The sequence below is a fragment of the Anoplopoma fimbria genome, chromosome 13, assembly GCF_027596085.1.
Source record: "Anoplopoma fimbria isolate UVic2021 breed Golden Eagle Sablefish chromosome 13, Afim_UVic_2022, whole genome shotgun sequence".
NCBI lineage: Eukaryota > Metazoa > Chordata > Actinopteri > Perciformes > Anoplopomatidae > Anoplopoma > Anoplopoma fimbria.
Window position 1 is genome coordinate 15,209,779 of NC_072461.1, and position 21,083 is coordinate 15,230,861.

Consider the following 21,083-nt stretch of genomic DNA (forward strand, 5'->3'; position numbering starts at 1 on the left):
TCAAATGCAGCACTAAGGTCTAGCAATACAAGTACAGAGACAAGTCCTTTGTCTGAAGCTATTAGAAGGTCATTGGTAATTTTCACCAGTGCCGTCTCTGTGCTATGATTCACTCTAAATCCTGACTGAAAATCCTCAAATAAACTATTGTTATGCATAAAGTCACAGAGCTGATTTGCTACTGTTTTCTTTCTTTTTAAGTTAGGATAGAGATATAACTTTTGTTTGGAATTTTGTTTTCTGTGTGAATAGTTTGGGGCTCTGTATTGATGAATTTAGATTTGTCATTTTTGGGCATTGCTTAACTCTGTTTTTGGAATCTTTAACGTCCGTTAAAATATAATATTGCTGTAGTTTATTACATGTCCTCGATCATTTATACAGCTGACTTTGTAAGACAAATAATATTAGGAAGATTTGTATTTCAAACTTGAAGAATTACTGCATGTTGAGAAGAAAATAAATAATTACACACACATTTTACACATGTATATGTGACCTGCATGAACTACATGACAATGAAAGGAGAAAGAGAAGAGAAGGAGAAGGAGAGCGAACAGTGAGAGAGTATTTAACTGCAGCGTTTGGCTGGTATCCTCAATATCTAATCACGACCACCTCACTTCTTCATTGTCTTAATTTTCACCTCACTTCTTTGTTGTTTAGAGACAGGTGGAGAACTGGAATTGCCGTAGAGGCAATTCTTAGGGTACATCCCAAGTCTCTTAATTGCATTCCTGTTTCCCTCACTTGCGTCTTTTCCTTGCGTCTTAGTCCCTCCCACCAGGGATGCATGGAGGAAACCATGCAAAGAGAAAGGAAACGAGGAAATGTGTTTTAAGAGAAATGAGACGTCCTTTCCTTTGAAGCGTCATGTTAAGCGACGTCTGTTTCTGATGACGGCGGCCGCTGATCACAGCTGGATCAGCTGTCAGTCGGCTTTAGATTTTATGTCTGCACATATGATCACTGTACTAATATTAATAATGAAACAAAGTAATCATCACTGCCATTGAGTATTTAAACTATGTTCTGTGTATTTGTACTGTGTTTTGTGTATTTATACTGTGTTCTGTGTATTTATACTATGTTCTGTGTCCTGCTCATAAGCGCAGGACCGTTTTCTACCGGCGGAATGCGTTTGTCTTATTTATTAATTATTAATGTCTGGTTTGTTTTGAAATTCGGATTGTGAAGTCATTATAAAATAATCCAGAATATGATTATGGTTTCTCCTAAACACTGGAATTGACACTCAGGAATTATTAGCCTCATGTGACTGAATGGAAAAAGGATAATAAATTATCTAAAAAGTGTTTCTGCTCTCTCTCTCTCTCTCTCTCTCTCTCTCTCTCTCTACGATGATATTTCTGGTTCTGCTGGATTAGTTTTTACTTTTTTTTTAACTTTAAAGCCTCAAATCCTTTCTTGACGATATGTCTTATCACACGCAGAGGTTTGTTCTGTGCATACACTATTATTTGAGTAAAAAGGGCTTTTTGACAAAGTTTAAAAAGAGGACATAATAGCCATTTTTCGTGTAGTTTAAGAGTGCTTTGAGTTGTTGGAAGACTAGAAAAGCGCTGTACAAGTACAATTCCATTTACCATCGATTTACCGAATGACACAATCGTATTACCGGTGTGAAGAATGTGGCCAATTTGAATAATAGCTTTGGAAAGTCAGTACAGTGAACTCAGTCATTTCAGGATTTAGTTGTTGTTCTGAGATTGATGCTGATGACATCATCTCATGTGACTGTGTCTCAGTGGTGAGCAGGGTCGTTCTCCAATCAGAAGGTCGGTGGTTTGATCCCTGGCTCCGACAGTCCATGTTGATGTGTATATGAATGGGAGTGAATGGGTGAATGATGACATGCCGTGTAAAAGTGCTTTGAGTGGTTGTAGGACTAGAAAAGCGCTATCCATTTACCATTCATGATACTGAAGCAGTTGTTTCTAAAATGCCAGTATTTTCAACACATGTAATGAGTTAAATGTTTCATCATCTAAATAAGTGTCTGTACATAGCTAATAAGTTAGAGCTGGGGATTTATTTGCCTTAGTTTAGCATTAGCTTAGCAATCTCATTTCTTTGAATTAGATATATTTAAATGTACGTAATCTCGACAAGACTGGGTTAACTGTTTTTCCCTCTGCTTTCAGTCCTTTGGCTAATCTCCTCCAAGCACCAGCACAATAGTGAGCTCAATACTATTGTATTGTTTAAGTGGTGTTCTGTGAATTAAAGTCAATACACAGTAAAGTCCATGTCCATGTTCATGTGGCCAATAAAATAGAACACACTTGCTTAGGAGCAGTCATTTTTAAGCGGAGTCAATGAACATGCGAGTGGCAAAACTGCATCATCTGTCTATTTTTTTGTGATAGCCTACCACTGTAGTTTATGATAACTGTCAGATGAGCATAATAGTGATCATAACAACTTATGTATTTACTTTCAATTCAACATGGTAAAAAGTGACAAGAATAAGTCATGCCTCTTTTATCTGTCTAATAATGATAATAGTAAAAGGCAGCAAACAGAAAGTACACAATGTGGTAAACTTGTTGTTTAGGAATCAATAATTGTCTCCCTTTTGTTTCTTGTTATCTCCACAAACAGTAAATATTTCACCTTCTTTGAGTTTTCCACAGCCTTTAAATTATCTCTCTCACTCTGTCATCTCTCTGTTGTGGTAGGAATTGGCTTGACTGTTGTTGAAACAAAGAGATGTGCTTTCAGGTTATGTCTCATGCCAGAGGTGTCTAAACAGCCCAGATGGAGATTAGACCTTGTTCTCTGTATACAGTATGTCAAGCTACCAACTGTAGTTTTCTCACTGACCGGCAAAAGAGCAAGTGGGGCTCCTCCAATCTGAAGCTTAGTGGATATGCTATCTGTATGATGGCTGGTTTGAGTCCTTTCCTTTAGTTGGGGATGTATATGGAGAATGCACACCCCAAACTGTTTCTTTGAGCAATGCATTAAATCCCCAAACAGCTTCTGTTCTGCAGCTTTTTCTGCAGCTGACCTCCTGGCAAAGGGGACTACAGGGATTAAATTAAATCTGACAGTTTACATAGGCATATTATTTGGAGAGGTCACCATATAACCACACAGTCACAGATTCAAAACCTACATAATAGCCAGTTGCTGTGGATGAGAGGATCATCCAAGTACTGAATGTAGAACATAAAGCAAATGTAAGCTCTGCACTGCCTGTGGTCCAGCTATGGATCACCTGAAGCTAAACTCATTCAATTCAGTTTATTTTGTACAGCCCAAAATCACAAATTACAAATTTGCCTCAGAGGGCTTTACAATCTGTACACATGCGACATCCTCTGTGTTAAGCAGGGCGGCAGACCAGGTGGACCCAGACAACTGAAGGGGTTTATAACAACGGTTTATTGCCAAGAACTTAGTATGGATTCTGAGACAGGGCTGAGTCCGGAGTGCAGAGGGGAAGATGAGTGGGAACCAGTCCGGGGCTGAATCCAGGGGGCAGGTGAATATATCAACGGTGCAGTGGAGGAGCAGGAACAGGCTGATGACAGGGGCTGGAGCAGAGCAGACGGAACTGCAGGGAAAAAACAAAACAGGATCAGGCAAGGTTTTAAGGAGCAAAGTTTAGTTTCAGAATAACTGGCTGGATGTATACACTGACGAGCAGGTTCTACGATCTGGCAGTGAAGAGATGGCAGGCAGAGTATTTGTAGCAGTCTTGATGAGTGGTTTCAGCTGGTGGTACTCTGCTCTGACTCCAGCACACCTGTGGACAATAAGAGAGCCACTCAGGGAGTGGCATTAATTGACAGGGGGAGGAGTTTGATGCTGAAGGCCTTCAGGCTGATGTGACACTCTGTCCCGGAACCCTCACATCGGCACAGGAAAAACTCCCCTAAAAAAACCCTTTAACAGGGAGAAAAAAGGAAGAAACCTATTGGAGAGCGACAGAGGAGTGATCCTTCTCCCAGGATGGACAGAATGCAATAGATGTCATGTGTACAGGATGAACAAGAAAACAGAGTTACAACACATTCAATGTATGAAGTACTTGCAATGACTATAGTATAATTAAAATAATGATATAGGGATTAGTATTAGTAATGTGACTAATAATAATAATAATAATAATAAAAGTAACAGTGGGTGTCAGCCGGGTCACAGCAGGAGGCACAACCACAGTCCAGGTACCACAACGATTCATGGAAACCTGCGAGGCGAGAAAGCAAAAAGGGTTTCAGGGTAGAAGCAAAGCCAATAAGCTTAATGGTACAGGAAATGGTAATACTAATGTGATTAATAATAATAATGGTAGTAGCAGTGGGTGTCAGCAGGGCCACAGCAGGAGGCACGACCACAGTCCAGGTACAGCCACGATTTATGGAAACCTGCTAGGCGAGAAAGCACAAAGACTCCAGGGTAGAAGCAAAGCCAATAAGCGTAATAGTACAGGGAATAATAATAGTAATGTGACTAATAATAATAGTGGTAGTAGCAGTGGGTGTCAACAGGGCCACCGCAGGAGGTTAATACATAAAGATGGAGGGAGAGAAGAGGAGAGAGGAGCTCAGTGCATCCTAGGTAGTCCCCCGGCTATCTAGGCATATATAGGCATATCTAGGCGTATAAATTAGCATATCTAGGGGCTCGACCAAGGCAAACCTGAACCAGCCCTAACTATAAGCGCTATCAAAAAGGAAGATCTTAAGCCTGCTCTTAAAAGTGGTGAGTGTGTCTGCCCCTTAACTAATTAAGTTGATAGCATTTTTGCATTTGGTAGCGCATTGCAACGTGGCACTCGTTCGGGGGTTAATGCCGTCATCCATGTATGAAAGCACAAGTGGGCAGCCATGAGGAGAGCAGGCTCTTTAATCCATTTGCCAAGTAGAATTAAGGTTTTCCTCTACAGGCATTTATTGGAGATAACAGCTTGTTATTCAGGGGGCTACATAAGCAGAGCTGCAGTCATTGCTACATTGTGCTGATCAGTGTACATTAAAGCCCTTAAATTGTCCTCTGTCTGCTGGCTAAAAAATCTCCACTTTAAAAAAGTCAGCTTGTATTTTAACTAGCCATTAGTAGTCTGCATTATTAAAATCCCTAACACACAACTTTTAAGAAATATGCTGTAAAACAATTTTATTCCAAAGCAGTTTTTCCTGCATAGAGAATTTAGATGTTGCCCTTCCTCAATTTCCATTGTGACCATTTCGGCCAAAATAACTGTCTATCATATACCTATATCCATTCCAAGGGTTTTACATTTACATTTACTTTTATGTATAACAGCCAATTCGGAGTGAAATATATGGAATGCCATTTTATTCAATATTAGACACATATTGTAGATATAAATATGGTTATGAAATAAATATTGAATGAATTCACAAGACAATAAATAAGTATGTGAGATTACCACGCCCAATTCATTTGCATATAATAATATTATATTGAATGATTTATATATTTATTTGTAGATTTATTGCTTCAATGATCTATTTCAGGATTTATTTCATAGCCATCATTATTTATTTACTTACTTATTTATTTATTTATTTATTTATTATTTTATATTGAATCAAATGGCATTCCATGGAAGTTACTCTAACAAGGTGCAAGGTGTAAAGACATAGATTAGCAGGATGATATTATAAGGATATAACAAGTCACATGTCTCCTTTTGAACCAGTAAAATCTCTCCAGAACCTCAATTCTATGTTTTTTTTTCCTTCAGAGGCATCCCCCAGTCCTGTAAAGAGCTCTCCAGAAACGTCTCCTATGACCACCCTGCGACAGCGCAGCGACTCAGACCGCTACTGCCAGCTATGCAACGCTTGGTTCAACAACCCTGGCATGGCTCAGCAACATTATGATGGCAAAAAGCATAAGAAAAATGCTGCTAGAGCAGACCTGCTGGAGCAGTTGGGGAAAACCCTGGACATGGGAGAGATGAAAGGTAGGGACATTGCATATTCTGTCTCTTGTAATCAGCACATGTTTAATACATTGCCAATTAATTTATACAATTTAAATCACAGTATTACTTTTATAAAATTTGTTTTTCATTTCTTTGAGATATGAAGAACTCATAGAATTTGGTTGAAATTCTACTCTGTTATAAAACATTTTTGTCAAATGAAAAAATTGCTGCCTTGGAAATAGTTAGGTGAGATAGTATAAAGGAAGACAGGGTAAATATGGATATAACAAACGACTTTAACCCAGGATTCCGCTATTAATGTCCAGTATAAAGAATTTAAAGTTTAGTACTTAAAGCTAGGGTGGGCGAAAACAGCCGTTGAGATTCCGTCGCGTGCTCTCTGGCCTCTCCCTGCCACGCTACCTGCTGTAGCTCCTCCCACCGAACGTCAGTTATGCGCGTTCATGTGAATTCAGTTACATTGATAGGAAGACGAAACACGCAGGGACGCACCAACGTCGTTGCCAAGGTGACCGGACAGTCCCACAGCCAATAAGAACGGAGAATCGGAGCCTCGCTCTGATTGGTCAAAGTGTACATGAGCGGTGGCAATTTTTGGGTGCGGCCCACAGAGGCAGGGGAGAGCAAAGTTATGAGCAGATATTCTCAGAGCACTTCACCTACATATAGCTGACTGGCTATTAGGACAGTTTTGCCAAATATTACAGTAAAGAAATTAATTAATTAATACCCACCCTAGCTTTAACTTCAGTGTCAGGTATGTAATGTAGGCCGCCTAACTGAATTAGGTAACAAACATACTTATTTTATCCCAAACCATCCAGTACATAGTGCATTAAAAAACTGCCTGTATGTTGCGAGTTCGAAAGAGAAAGGGTTATAACTGGCTGTATCATTACTTAACACCTGGCTAAGGTGTTAAGTAATGATACAGAGTCCTTTTGACCCAGTGGCTTTTCTTCTACTTCTGTCTTTATAATGTACCTCACTGGACAGGGGGAGAAGCCATCCATTAATATAGCGATCTTCAATTAGCAGTCAGACGGAAGCTAAGGTGTCCTTGAGCAAGACCCTGACACCCTACTAGCTCGAAGAGCTGGTCATTTTATTGACCCTGACCTCTGAAGTTGGCATGAACGTTAAAGTTGCATTATAACCAACTTAAATAACACACTAAATAACATTATTGAACATTTTACATGGGATGTATTGCCCCTTGTTGCATATCTACTTTCAAAAGTTAGACGATATTAGAAAATCAGAGGATTTATTTACATCTAAGTAATCTAGCAATAATGGTAGAGAAGCTCTAATATCCACTCGCAAATATTCAGGCAAAACACTGCAGGATTCCTCTAAAACAGTGCTACAAGTGTGCAGCATCCAGTCTATAAAAACATTTTAGTTGGCACAGACTTGTTACCTTAGAGCAAGATGAGAACATGCGTGAGAGGAGAGCTATCATTTGCTTCCTATCTAGAATCAATATCTGCTTTGTAATTTGGCAAATTTTGACTTGTAAGTCTACAGTATTTTAAAGCCATGGAAACTAAGTTTAAAATCATGAATGTCTCTATAATAGTTAATATTTGTCACTAAATAAGCAACAATTAAAGGCACAATGACTAGGATTGGTTGGTTGCAGTCTGTAAATACACCATTCAAAGCTGGCCCCTCCTCTGTAGCTCAACAAGGGTCACTACGAACGCTTGCCAGCTGGTGAAAGCCAACACAAGATTCACTCTTAATTTTGAAAGAGCTTTGTGTGCTTGGAGTTTAACCTTCGCTTTTTTTCAGGCCATATGTCACGATCTTTTTAGCTTACTCTTGCCTGCAATCTAGCACCTGGTAGATACGTTTTTTAAAAAGGTCGACGTCCAGAAGCCCGGAACACAGAAACATGAAAACAAAAGAGAAAAGAGGGCAAGGTCTGACACAGACCCCGCCACACACTTCTAGTGGGTGAGAAGATAAGATTTAGAGGGAATATATGAATATATGTATGAGTCCATACATTGTATTTTGGAAAATCCTACTTATTGTGCCTTTAAAGTTAAAGTTCATAGAAAAAGCATTTAGTGTTATTTTAGGTTCACTTCTGTTTTTGGTTAGATCCCATTCAATTGACAACATAAGAAACAATGCAACAACTGTAATCAGATTTTATTTTGAGCAGACTGATTGGTACACAGATATAGAACATTACATGACATCAACTTCTTAGTTGCAGCAGAGCCCCTTGCCAACTTCAAACATGTAAAAAGAACACAGAGAAACAAAATAAATACAAGAATCTCTCATATTAAATAACTTAAACTGTGTTTAGTTTGGCAGAAAATCATTTGTTTTTGTTGGATCCCATCACTCAATGTGAGAAGCTGATCGAGGGCCTTTAAATGGCATGATCAAGTGTTGTTAACTAACTGAAAATGAATGAATTCTAATAAAATGTTCCAAATATCATACCATTACAAGGAATGTCACTCTTCTTCCCATGTTATTCTGTACAATGGAAATAAATCAAACAAGATCCTGTGATCATTTTGTAAAAGTATCAATCTCAATAACAGAATGAGTATAGATTAGGAGTAAAGGACAGTTAATGGCGTTTTTGAAAAGAGAACTGGGGGTTGTTAAAACGAAGTAAATAAAAGAAGTAGTAAAGTCGTGAGCACTTTCCTGCAGACAGGTTCTCACTCTTCACCAATAGCTCCTCTCAACTTCTCCATTCTAACTTAAAGCCATCCCTATCATTGGCTCAATCCCGTTGAACTATGCCTGTTTTGCACTGTGTATAAGGAGAAGATGGATCCGCCAACATCAACACAGTCATTATGCAGAGGCTGAAAATGTCAGCATGCTATCTGCACCATTAAGCACTTGGGTTAATTTGAAAACAATAATTGCAACAAACTAATACGAATACAATAGGTGCTACAAACTAATACGAATAGGATAAGTGCAATAAACGAATACGAATACAATAAGTGCAGCGAACTGATACGAATACAATAAGTGCAACAACTAATACGAATGCAATAAGTGCTACGAGGAAGGCTCAGGGTAGTACTTCTTGAAGAGGTGAGTTTTCAGCCTGCGCCAAAAGATGGGCAGCGACTCTGCTGTCCTGACATGGGGAGTTCATTCCACCACTGTGGGGCCAGGACAGAAAAAAGCTGTGACCGGGTGGATCGGCCACAGGGACCTCTGAGCGACGGGGCAACCAATCGCCCCGAGGCAGCAGAGCGAAGTGGTCGGGCGGGGGTGTAGGGCTTGACCATGGCCTGGAGATAGGAAGGAGCTGTTCCTTTCACTGCCCTGTAGGCTAGCACCAGAGTCTTAAACTGGATGCGAGCTCTTACAGGGAGCCAGTGTAGAGAACGGAGAAGGGAAGTTGTGTGGGAGAACTTGGGGTGATTGAACACCAGACGTGCTGCAGCTTTCTGGACAAGCTCCAGAGGTCTGATGGCCGACGCCGGGGCTCCGGCAAGTAGTGAGTTGCAGTAGTCCAGGCGGGAGATGACCAGAGCCTGGATGAGCACCTGCGGCGTCTCCTCAGTGAGGAAGGGGCGAATCCTCCTGATGTTGTAGAGCAGGAATCTGCAGGAGCGTGTGACCGATGCAATGTTTGCTGAGAATGACAGTTGGTCGTCCAGGGTCACACCCAGATTCCTCACAGTCCGAGTTGGCGTCACCACGGCATCATCAATGGTGATGGACAGGTCTCGGAGCGGGCAACCCTTCCCCGGGAGGAACAGTAGCTCGGTTTTGTCCAGGGTGAGCTTCAGGTGGTGTGTCGCCATCCACTTCGAGATGTCAGCCAAGCACTTGCACTTACCTCCACTTGGGTGTCAAGAAAAAAATGACAAGACCAGCTGGGTGTCATCGGCATAACAATGGTAAGAGAAGTCATGCGAGCGAATAACAGAACCCAGAGATGTTGTGTAGAGCGAGAAGAGAAGGGGGCCCAGAACTGAACCTTGTGGAACCCCCGTAGTCAGCATGCGTGGTTCCGACACGGCCCCCCTCCATGTCACCTGGTAGGATCGACCTGTCAGGTAGGATGCAAACAGGGAGAGTCTAACTCTGAAGATGTGATAAAATATTCAACAGCTCCCATAAAGGAGTAGGTGCCATCTTCCAGGGGTCTGCATGTTGTTGTTGTGTATGCAGCACAATGCAGCTAGGAGAAAGAAAGAAATGAGAAGGGGAAAAGATAGAGAAAGAGCATACAGCTGTCCAATCACCACATGATACAAAAAATAACCTTCTTTAAAAGAAGTCTTTTTAGTTTTATTGCTCTCTGTACAGAATTGATGCAGAGGTTTATGTGCATCCAACAAACTGTATGAAAAAAATAGCCTGACTTTGCAGCACACTGTACAATTAATATAACTGTTTCCCTCTGCTGCTACAAATGGCTGCAAGTCCTTTTTGTCTAACTCACATTTTACTGCAAATAACTGTAGAATTTGCAAAGGGCCATATACTCTTAGATCCAGAGTGTGATAGTATTATGTTCATTCTGTTGAAAGTGAAATTTGTGGATATGAGATGTTTAATTAACTGTAACAGTGAGGATTGTTATGTTTACAGAATTGTATATTGGATGGAAAATGAATTGGTAGTATATGGTCCATTAGGAACCTAATATGGACTTATTTAAGTGCTTTTCCCTGGTTATCACTGCAGTGTATTTCAAAAAAGAGATGAAGGTGTCTTTTCCTCAAATTTATTTTGACAAATGGGGAAAGTTTACCTCAGAAGCAGCTTTTTATATAGATATTTCATTTCTTAGCTTGTTTCTTATAGAGATGCACCGATCCCAATTTTTTTGCAACCGCTGTTCCAATATCAGTACTCTCTTTTCCCCATATTCAAAATCTGTATACATCCCTGTATTAATAACTCATTAGAATGTTTTTTTATGTGAGGTGAATGCAGGGCCAGGGAATGCTTTGTGGGTCAGCGCCCTGTCGTGACTGAATGAAAAACTGAATTCTGTAATAACAATGATGTGGAAATGTGGAATGTGGAATGTTTTCGCAGAAATCAGATTAGTGTACCCTATTTCTTACCATGGTCTATAGCAGTGGTTCTCAAATGGGGGTACGTGTACCCCTGGGGGTACGTGAAGGCACTCCAGGGGGTACGTGAGATTTTTTAAAAATATATTTAAAATTAGCATCCATTCAAAAATCCTTTAAAAATAGTTATTTAATAAATATTCAATAAAATATAAGTGTAAGTTCATAAACTGAATTCAATGCAACAATGCAATCTTCAGTGTTGACAGTTTAATAAATCAGACACTGATGGCAGAGCGCTGTGTATTACATCTTTTTTTCAACCTAAAATGCTTTGCGCTGGTTAGGGGGTACATCACTGAAAAAAGGTTGAGAACCACTGGTCTATAGAATCGTTACATTTTAAATCATAAAACAATTCTATGTGTAAACATGGCTGGATTACCTTATCCAAGAAAATGGTAAATGGACTGTACTTGTATAGCGCTTTTCTAGTCTTCCGACCACTCAAAGCGCTTTTACATTACTAATCATTCACCCTTTCATACCCATTCATACACTGATGACAGGGGCTACCATGCAAGGTGCCACCTTGCATGGTAGCCCCTGTCATTCACTTCGCAATGAGCTTGACGCAAAATTATTTTTCAGAGGCAGTAACTCCATTTTAAAAGTTTACTCAACAAAAAACAAAGTTACAAGATTCATTCTGTGCTCAACTTGGCACTACGGTCAAAAAACTATCTTGCTCCGCAGACTGATTAACCTCAACTGAGGGCTATTGGCTATGACGTAGTCAGTAGCGTAACTAAAGGAACATTTCAACATTTTCCGTTACTAAATAACTGAACACATCTTATGAAGTCTAATATCGCTCTTACACATACTCTTGTTTTTCTTTTTTTTCTACTAGCTTAGCTAACAAAATGTGAAAATAAATCAAAATATTATAAGGAAAACATAAACTCACTTAACCTCAATGCTGTGCCACAGCTGTTGTTTTCACCCCCCACCATTAACATTGCTGTCAAAACAACAATCTATTATGCTTCATGTCTGCTCTCTCTGGTGAGTCGCTTGTTTGAACGGGCCCCGTAGGTTTGAGGCTTAAGTAGAGCTTCTCCTGGTGAGGGAGCTCCTCCTGAGTGCAGGGACAAAGCCCTTCACATGGAGGGGGGCAGGATATAGTCATGTTAAGAGTACTTTTTGGGGGGGATCTGCAACAAACACATTTTACACATACTCTACAGTACATTAATGCTGTACTAAATCAGTTTCTTTACAACAAAATTATACTATCAATGTACCTGCATATACAGCTGGATGAGTCCAATATATTTACAATTTGATATTTTGGTAAGAACTAGCATTCCAACAGATTTCCACTCATCACATAATGACGATTGTTCAGTGGCCCTAAGCTACACACTCAGTTTACTTTAAGTTTTGCACGGGACACAGTGGTCTCATGGATGTATGTCCTGTGTTTGTTAGACCCATGCTCATCATCTCCCCCCTGCCCTGTAAGGTCTATGTCACTCTTTATGCTCTGACAGCCTAATAATTACTCAGTTGGGTTTACATTGGATTTACATTGGAGTAAATTGAAAGCCTGGTGCTTGGGTAAAAGGGGGCCGATCTAGGGACTGAGACCCGGTGGATCTTTCAGTTGCTAAATGTCTTAATTGACTAATATAAAGTCCTACCAATCTCATTGACTTGGAAATTGAGATAATGTTAATTCTGCTTCGTAACATTTAAAAACCTTCCACGTCAATCTCTCACTGTCTGTACTAACTAGCTTTGGTTGCCTTGGTTTTGATAAATAAAGTGAATGGTGGGCTGCACGGTGGTGTAGTGGTTAGCACTGTCGCCTCACAGCAAGAGGAGCCAGGGTTCAATTCCCGAGCTGGACAACCTTCTGTGTGGAGTTTGCATGTTCTCCCTGTGTCAGCGTGGGTTCTCTCCGGGTTCTCCGGCTTCCTCCCACAGTCCAAAGACATGCAGCTTAGGTGCATTGAAGACTCTAAATTGCCCGTAGGTGTGGATGTGAGTGTGAAAGGTTGTTTGTCTCTATATGTCAGCCCTGCGACAGACTGGCGACCTGTCCAGGGTGAACCTGTTAGTAACCGTGCTGTTTGAGTTTTTGTTTTTCCAGCAACATGTGCTTTTTGTTTACATTTTGATCATGTGGTGTTGTCATGTGTTTTGAAAAGCCATGGGGCCCTGACTCCACCCTGTCTTTGTTTGTTTTCCCGCCATTTTGTGTGCACACCTGATTTCTGTTTGTGGTGATTGGTTTGTGGGTATTTAAGCCCGGTGTGCCTTGGAGTCTCTGCCAGATCGTGCCAGTTAATACCTGAGCCTTTCCAGCGTTCCCTAAACCTTGTTATATTCTGTCTGCCTGTGATTTTTGACCTTTGCCTGATTTTGACCTGCCCTGTTTGGATTTTGGATTTTGGATACCTTTGCCTTGGACTCTGTTCTGACTTTTTGGATTTTTGACCTCTGCCTGCCTATTGACTACGAGACTGTTTTTTCCCTTAGGTTTGTTGCTTGAGAACTAAATTAAATATTCTCTGAACCAAGAGCTGTGTGTCTGCTAGTGGGTCCTTCTACTGAATCCCTAACAGTACGATCTGGCCAACATGGACCCAGCGGAACCAGCTCAGTTCAAGACAGTACTCGAGCAACATGGAGTCGTGCTGGGGAGACAACAAGAGCTACTGGAGGAGATTGGAGGAACAGTAGGGGCCATGTCAGCTGGTTTCACAGACCTCGCAGCCCAGGTACAACAACTTCAGCTGTCTCAAACCCCACCGCCACCACCTCCTCAGCAGCCTGTCCCACCACGGCCCACTCTGCCTGTCTCAGAGCCCCACCTGCCCCCCCCAGAACACTATTCAGGGGAACCCGGAACCTGTCGTTCGTTCTTGTCTCAATGTGACCTGATCTTTCAGTTACAACCATCTGCTTTCCCTACAGAGCAAGCAAGGGTGGCTTACATCATCACCCAGCTGTCCGGGCGGGCGAGAGAGTGGGGCACAGCAGTCTGGGATGCCAGAGCGACGTTCTGTAACTCTTTCACCACATTCTCAGAGGAGATGAGGAAAGTTTTTGACCGTTCCAAACATGGCAGAGAGGCAGCACGGGAGATGCTGCATATTCGGCAAGGTAATCGCTCTGTGTCTGACTATGCCATAGAGTTTCGGACTCTTGCTGCCTCTAGTGGATGGAATACTGAGGCCCTTTTTGATGTGTTTTTCAATGGCCTCTCTGAAAATCTAAAGGATGAGTTAATTGCCCAAGAGTCTCCCATCAACTTTGATGCCCTTGTGGACCTGGCTATCCGTGTGGACTCCCGGCTGCGGCTGCGCCGCAGGTGGAGAGCTTCCAGTGGCCCGGTTAGAGCACCCAGTGAGGGGACAACTCCTCAACCTGCCTTGCCTACTCTACGGGCTCTGCCTTCCACTGCACGTCCAACCCCGGATCCTGAGCCTATGCAGATTAACCGCTACCACATCTCTGCTGCTGAGAAACAGCGAAGACGCAGCTCCAACTGCTGTTTGTACTGTGGGGAGACTGGTCACTACGTTTCCTCCTGCCCAGTAAAAGACGAAGCTCATCAGTAGGACGAGGAGTACTGGTGAGCGCTGCCTCTTTCAAGTCCTCCTCGGTCCTTCTCCCAGCCTCTTTAGAGTGGCGAGGCCAGCAACAACAGCTCACTGTCCTCATTGACTCTGGGGCTGATGAGAACTTTATTGACGCTTCCCTGGCTGCTCAATGGAGGCTGCCTCTCCTTCCTTTACATCCTCCCCTTGTGGCCAACGCCCTCAATGGTAAGAAGCTGGCTGATGTTACCCATGTTTCTGCTCCTGTGTCCCTGCTTGTTTCTGGCAATCATCATGAATCGATCCAGCTCCACATCATTGAGTCTCCTCATGCTCCTGTAGTCCTCGGTCGTCCCTGGCTGAGGAAACATAATCCTCACCTTGACTGGGTTAACAACAAGATTCTGGGCTGGAGCCCATCCTGCCTATCTCTCTGCCTCCGCCGAGCCTACATTCCAATTCCCCCAGTAGGGGACCCCCCAGGAGAATTCCCTGACCTGTCTGCTGTCCCTCCTGTCTATATGGACCTGAAGACCGTTCCCGAGCCACTGCTTTGCCACCTCACCGCCCGTATGACTGTGGCATTGACCTCCTACCTGGCACGACACCACCTAGGGGCCGACTCTACTCCCTTGCCCGACCCGAGACGGAGGCCATGGAGAAGTATATTCGAGATTCGTTGGCTGCTGGCATAATTCGTCCCTCGTCCTCTCCTGCAGGGGCAGGATTCTTTTTGTGGGCAAGAAGGACGGCTCTCTTCGCCCTTGCATTGATTATCGGGGTCTCAATGACATCACGGTCAAGGATAGATACCCTCTTCCCCTCATGTCCTCCGCGTTCGAGCTTCTCCACGGATCCTCCATCTTCTCCAGACTGGACCTCCGAAATGCTTACCACCTCGTTCGGATCAGAGAGGGAGATGAATGGAAGACGGCGTTTAATACTCCTACTGGCCACTATGAGTACCTGGTGGTTCCTTTCGGTTTGACCAATGCTCCAGCTGTCTTTCAAGCTCTGATTAATGATGTCTTGAGAGACATGATTAATGAATTTGTGTTTGTTTATTTAGATGACATTCTAATTTTTTCTCGCTCCCTTTCTGACCATGTCCACCATGTCCACCAGGTCCTCCAACGCCTCCTTGAAAATCAGCTCTATGTCAAGGCAGAGAAGTGCGAGTTTCACCGCACCACAGTTTCCTTCCTGGGGTATGTTGTCTCTGCCGGAACCATAGAGATGGACCAACAGAAAGTCAGGACAGTTGTGGAATGGGCCCAGCCGACGACCCGCCGGGAGCTGCAACGCTTCCTGGGGTTCGCTAATTTCTATCGTCGTTTTATTAGAAACTACAGTGCCCTGGCTGCCCCTCTCACTGCCCTTACCTCGACGTTGGTTCAATTCACCTGGTCACCTGCTGCGGAGAAGGCCTTCCAAGAGCTGAAGAGGCGATTTACCTCTGCCCCGATCCTGATACAGCCTGACCCAGACCGCCAGTTCATCGTGGAAGTGGATGCCTCGGATGTAGGCGTTGGCGCCATCCTTTCTCAGCGTTCTGTCAAGGATGAGAAGGTCCACCCTTGCGCCTTTTTCTCCCATCGCCTCTCCCCACCAGAGCGCAACTATGATGTGGGCAATAGAGAATTGCTGGCCGTCAAGTTAGCTCTGGAGGAGTGGCGGCACTGGCTTGAGGGGTCAAAAGTGCCGTTCCTGGTATGGACTGACCACAAGAACCTTGAGTACATTCGTACTGCCAAACGTCTCAGTTCCCGTCAAGCCCGCTGGTCTCTCTACTTTTCACGATTTAATTTCACCCTGTCCTTTCGCCCCGGATCAAAGAACGGCAAAGCAGATGCCCTCTCCCGCATTTTCCCAACTCCTGGTAGCCCTGATGAATCTGTGAACATCCTCCCAGACGACCGTTTTGTTGGGGCAGTTCAGTGGGAGATCGAGACCTTGGTGCGCGCCGCCCAACCGGACAATGCAGCCCCCAGTCACTGCCCTGTTAACCGCCTGTTTGTCCCTATGTCCCTCCGTTCCCAGGTCCTGCAGTGGGGTCATTCCTCCCGGCTTTCCTGCCATCCTGGAGCAAGGCGCACCAAAGCCTTCATTTGCAGGAGGTTTTGGTGGCCAACCATAGGGGAGGATGTCCGTGCCTTTGTCTCTGCCTGTTCTGTCTGTGCTCGGAGTAAGACCTCCACACAACCTCCGTCTGGTCTCCTGCAGCCCCTGTCCATACCCAAGAGGCCCTGGTCCCACATTGCACTGGATTTTGTTACTGGCCTCCCTCCATCAGACGGTAACACAACCATTCTCACGATTGTTGATCGCTTTTCTAAATCCGTGCACCTCATCCCATTGCCTAAACTCCCCTCGGCCAAGGAGACTGCCACCCTGGTAATAGCACATGTTTTCAAATACCATGGCTTGCCTGTGGATGTCGTCTCTGACCGTGGCCCCCAGTTTACGTCCCATTTCTGGAAGGCCTTCTGTGCTCTCATTGGTGCTTCTGTCAGTTTGTCCTCAGGCTTCCACCCTCAGAGCAATGGCCAGACGGAGAGGGCAAACCAACAGCTCGAGACAACTTTGCGGTGCATGGCGTCTGAGAGACCAACCTCCTGGAGCCTCCATCTACCCTGGGTTGAGTACTCCATTAACTCCCTCCCGTCTGCCTCCACAGGACTCTCCCCTTTTGAGTGCTGTCTCGGCTACCAGCCCCCCCTTTTTCCTGCCCAGGAGGTGGAGGTCGGCGTGCCATCTGCCCAGGCCTTCATCCGCCGTTGCCATCAGACCTGGAGGAGGACACGGACAGCGCTGCTGCGTGCCTCAACCAGGATGAAGCGCCAAGCTGACCGCCATCGCTCCAAGGCCCCCCCCTATCGCGTGGGTCAGCGTGTCTGGCTGTCAACCCGGGACATTCCACTCAAGGTGGAGTCCCGGAAACTGGCTCCCCGCTTCATCGGCCCTTTCCCCATTTTGAAAGTCATTGGCTCTGCTGCTGTCCGACTCAAACTCCCCCCCACCCTCCGCCGCATCCACCCCACCTTCCACATGTCCAGGGTAAAGCCCTTCATCTGCAACCAGCTCTGCCCTGTTCCCAAGCCACCTCCTCCACCACGGGTCATTGATGGCTCAGAGACTTTCACAGTTCATCAACTCCTGGACGTTCGTCGTCGAGGTCGTGGCCTCCAGTTCTTAGTGGACTGGGAGGGTTATGGCCCCGAGGAGAGATGCTGGGTTCCATCTGGGTACATTTTGGACCGTACCCTTGTTAGAGACTTTCTAAAGACTCATCCCATTCCCCCAGTTAAGACGCCAGGAGGCGTCCGTAAGAGGGGAGGTACTGTTAGTAACCGTGCTGTTTGAGTTTTTGTTTTTCCAGCAACATGTGCTTTTTGTTTACATTTTGATCATGTGGTGTTGTCATGTGTTTTGAAAAGCCATGGGGCCCTGACTCCACCCTGTCTTTGTTTGTTTTCCCGCCATTTTGTGTGCACACCTGATTTCTGTTTGTGGTGATTGGTTTGTGGGTATTTAAGCCCGGTGTGCCTTGGAGTCTCTGCCAGATCGTGCCAGTTAATACCTGAGCCTTTCCAGCGTTCCCTAAACCTTGTTATATTCTGTCTGCCTGTGATTTTTGACCTTTGCCTGATTTTGACCTGCCCTGTTTGGATTTTGGATTTTGGATACCTTTGCCTTGGACTCTGTTCTGACTTTTTGGATTTTTGACCTCTGCCTGCCTATTGACTACGAGACTGTTTTTTCCCTTAGGTTTGTTGCTTGAGAACTAAATTAAATATTCTCTGAACCAAGAGCTGTGTGTCTGCTAGTGGGTCCTTCTACTGAATCCCTAACAGAACCCTGCCTTCACCCATTGACAGCTGAGATCGGCTCCAGCACCCCTGTGACCCTTAACTGGATAAGCAGGTTACGGAAAATGGATGGATGGAAGTGAATGGTGGCTAATCTAGTGATCACTACAGCTCAAAGCAATGGCTTCAAATCTGAATGTTGGGGATGAAAAAGCACAAATACAGAACAGAGAAGCAAAGAGAGCTGAAAAATAACACTTAGGTTTGAACAGTCAGATGGGTCAAGTCATCGTCCTAATGTGTTATATAATCATGATATATACAAGAGAAGTTTATGGAGTTTAGCATGGTTAATTCTTTGCCAAGCGAGCATGATTATTCTAGAGAAGTGCCACTGTGCAGGTATGTTGTCAAAAAATCTTCGGAAATGTTGAATTTAGGCTAGAATATATAATTTAACAAATGTTATCAATGAGGTACTGCTCAATGAAGCACAGAAATGTATGTACAATGTATGCACACATTTTGGCAAACCACTGGTTAAGTTGCATCATACTTGCAGACACGCACATTGCCACGTGGTTAACATTGGGAAACTAACGAAGTTTGTGTTAAAATAATAACTAGCGTAAAACATTACAACCATCCCAAAGACTGTCTTACATATGAACAATTGTTACAATGTTAGATACTGAGCATTCAGTTGATGTTTACTTTTGGTTTCACTTGGAACTCATGTAGCGATCTGCTGGGTTAAAGTTTAGTGATTGTTTGCCTCATCGCAGTATAACTTATTTGTTGTCATCTGTATGGAAAGAAGAGATTCACATCAGAAAATGGTTCGATCCTTTGCTCCCATAGTCCGCATGTGGAAATTAACTTGGACAATGGGCATTAGTTTAAATCCTTGTGGGCAGGTGGCACCTCGCATGGCCACTGCCATCAGTTTATGAATGTGTTTGTGAAAGGGTGAATGTTGACATGTGTACAGCACTTTGAGTGGTCGGGAAACTAGAAAAGTGCAATATACCACATATAATTTGAATTGCTTTGTATTTGTCAACAGAGTCCAATGAACAAAACACTCTGAAGCTTTTAGTTATATAAATGTGGGTGAACTATAAACTCCAATCTTTAAAACATTGGTGGTTTAGTTTTAAGTTTTTTTTCTCATAGATTATTTTACTTTTCTACAGTAGGGATGACTGACAGACATTTTCAAGGTTGCAAGGTTGATGGCACAAGGTAAGTAGGTTTCCATGTTCCATTGTTTGCATATGCGTTGTGTAAGTCTTATTTTCATACCTTTTGTTCATAGACTTTTGAGTAGGCCATTTTCTAAAAAATATTACTGTTTTTGTGAACTAATATTTACCATAATGTTGGTATTTTAAAGCTCTGCATGGGTATTTTTTCCAACAGCTAATTTAGCAGAAGTATCTCCGTAGCAAAACAAGCCTTCATGGAGGCAGATGTGTCCACTATTGGCCAGTAAAGTCAGTGAAGCTATACATGGACTTCCTAACTTCTCCCGTCTTGTTTTAGTAGGGATGACATAATAAACAATAAAAAAACATTGATGGTATAAGGCAAAGCAAGTTTCAATTAAGTAACCATAATAACTATAATTAACAGTTTTGTGAATGGTTTAAATACTCATATTTTATGACTCTGATGCACAATACTGATATTCTCCAAATGGCCTTTATGAGTGTCTGCTGAGACAAAACCTGAAAAAAGAAAAAAAAACGCATGGGAAAACAACATACAGTTTTACCATGTTTGTGCCCCTCTTAAGTTGCCTCGATATCACTTAGACTTTTTGATAGTGAACTCCAAAGTATTCAACATGGGTTAAGAACCTTATATTTAACTGTTATTTTTAGATGTCTTTAGAACACATCATCATGTCATGTTTTCATATATCTTTCTCATTATATTGGTAACTCAAATGTTTCTTTTGATTCCTAGTGTAGTTGCCAAAAGAAGACTGTGCTGTTTTGTCAGTGCTCACTCAAAAACACTAATTTTAGACTGAAGTCTACCCTGTCAAACACCGCAACAGACACATTATGTTTTTCCAGACTCCATCCTAGCTGTTAATACGTTTCTGACAGATGTGATTTAACACGTTGTCTCCCTCGTTTCCCTCTCCTCTCCTCTGCTTTCCAGCTCTTCCTTCTATAGAGCCCTTTAGTTGCAGTTCTTACGCTGTTCCTCTTGGCTGTGTTATATTTGCAACTCCTCTTGATCCTAAAATATATATTAATAATGTAACAGCTGGCTGTTCCAGGTCCTCTTCAAAAGGATACAAAGGGCGAATGTACAATAACAATTTAAACATTTGATTGGACCAGCAGAAGGCCAGGCATTTGTTCCGAGCTAATGCCTGTTCCCATCAAGATAAATTCATCCCTACCCACTGCCCATTTCCTAACCGTGTCCAATTTCAGACACCAATCGTATCAATGATTTGGTGAGCATGCCTGTTTTATCGCTTCAAGGGTCAGATTTAGCATATGGTCTTTCAGCCTGGGCGCCCTGCTGCAATCAGAGAGGGAATAAGCTAAACGTGTACCATCTGAGTGGGACAGATGGCTCCTGGTTAATTTAGCATGAACCCTGGGACTCACCACCTTTTCCTTGCTTATAAACAGTTCACACAGACAACTACACTGTTGATCAG

At 43.2% G+C, this 21,083-nt stretch overlaps 1 protein-coding gene across 1 annotated transcript in view; it reads left to right on the forward strand.

Moving 5' to 3' along the window:
- zmat4a (zinc finger, matrin-type 4a) overlaps positions 1-21,083 on the forward strand; it is a 147,580-nt gene that overhangs the window by 104,469 nt on the left and 22,028 nt on the right. The window contains exon 5 of the mRNA XM_054610095.1: positions 5,744-5,965. Coding sequence (XP_054466070.1) covers positions 5,744-5,965 — 222 coding nt within the window. The remainder of the gene's footprint in view (positions 1-5,743; positions 5,966-21,083) is intronic.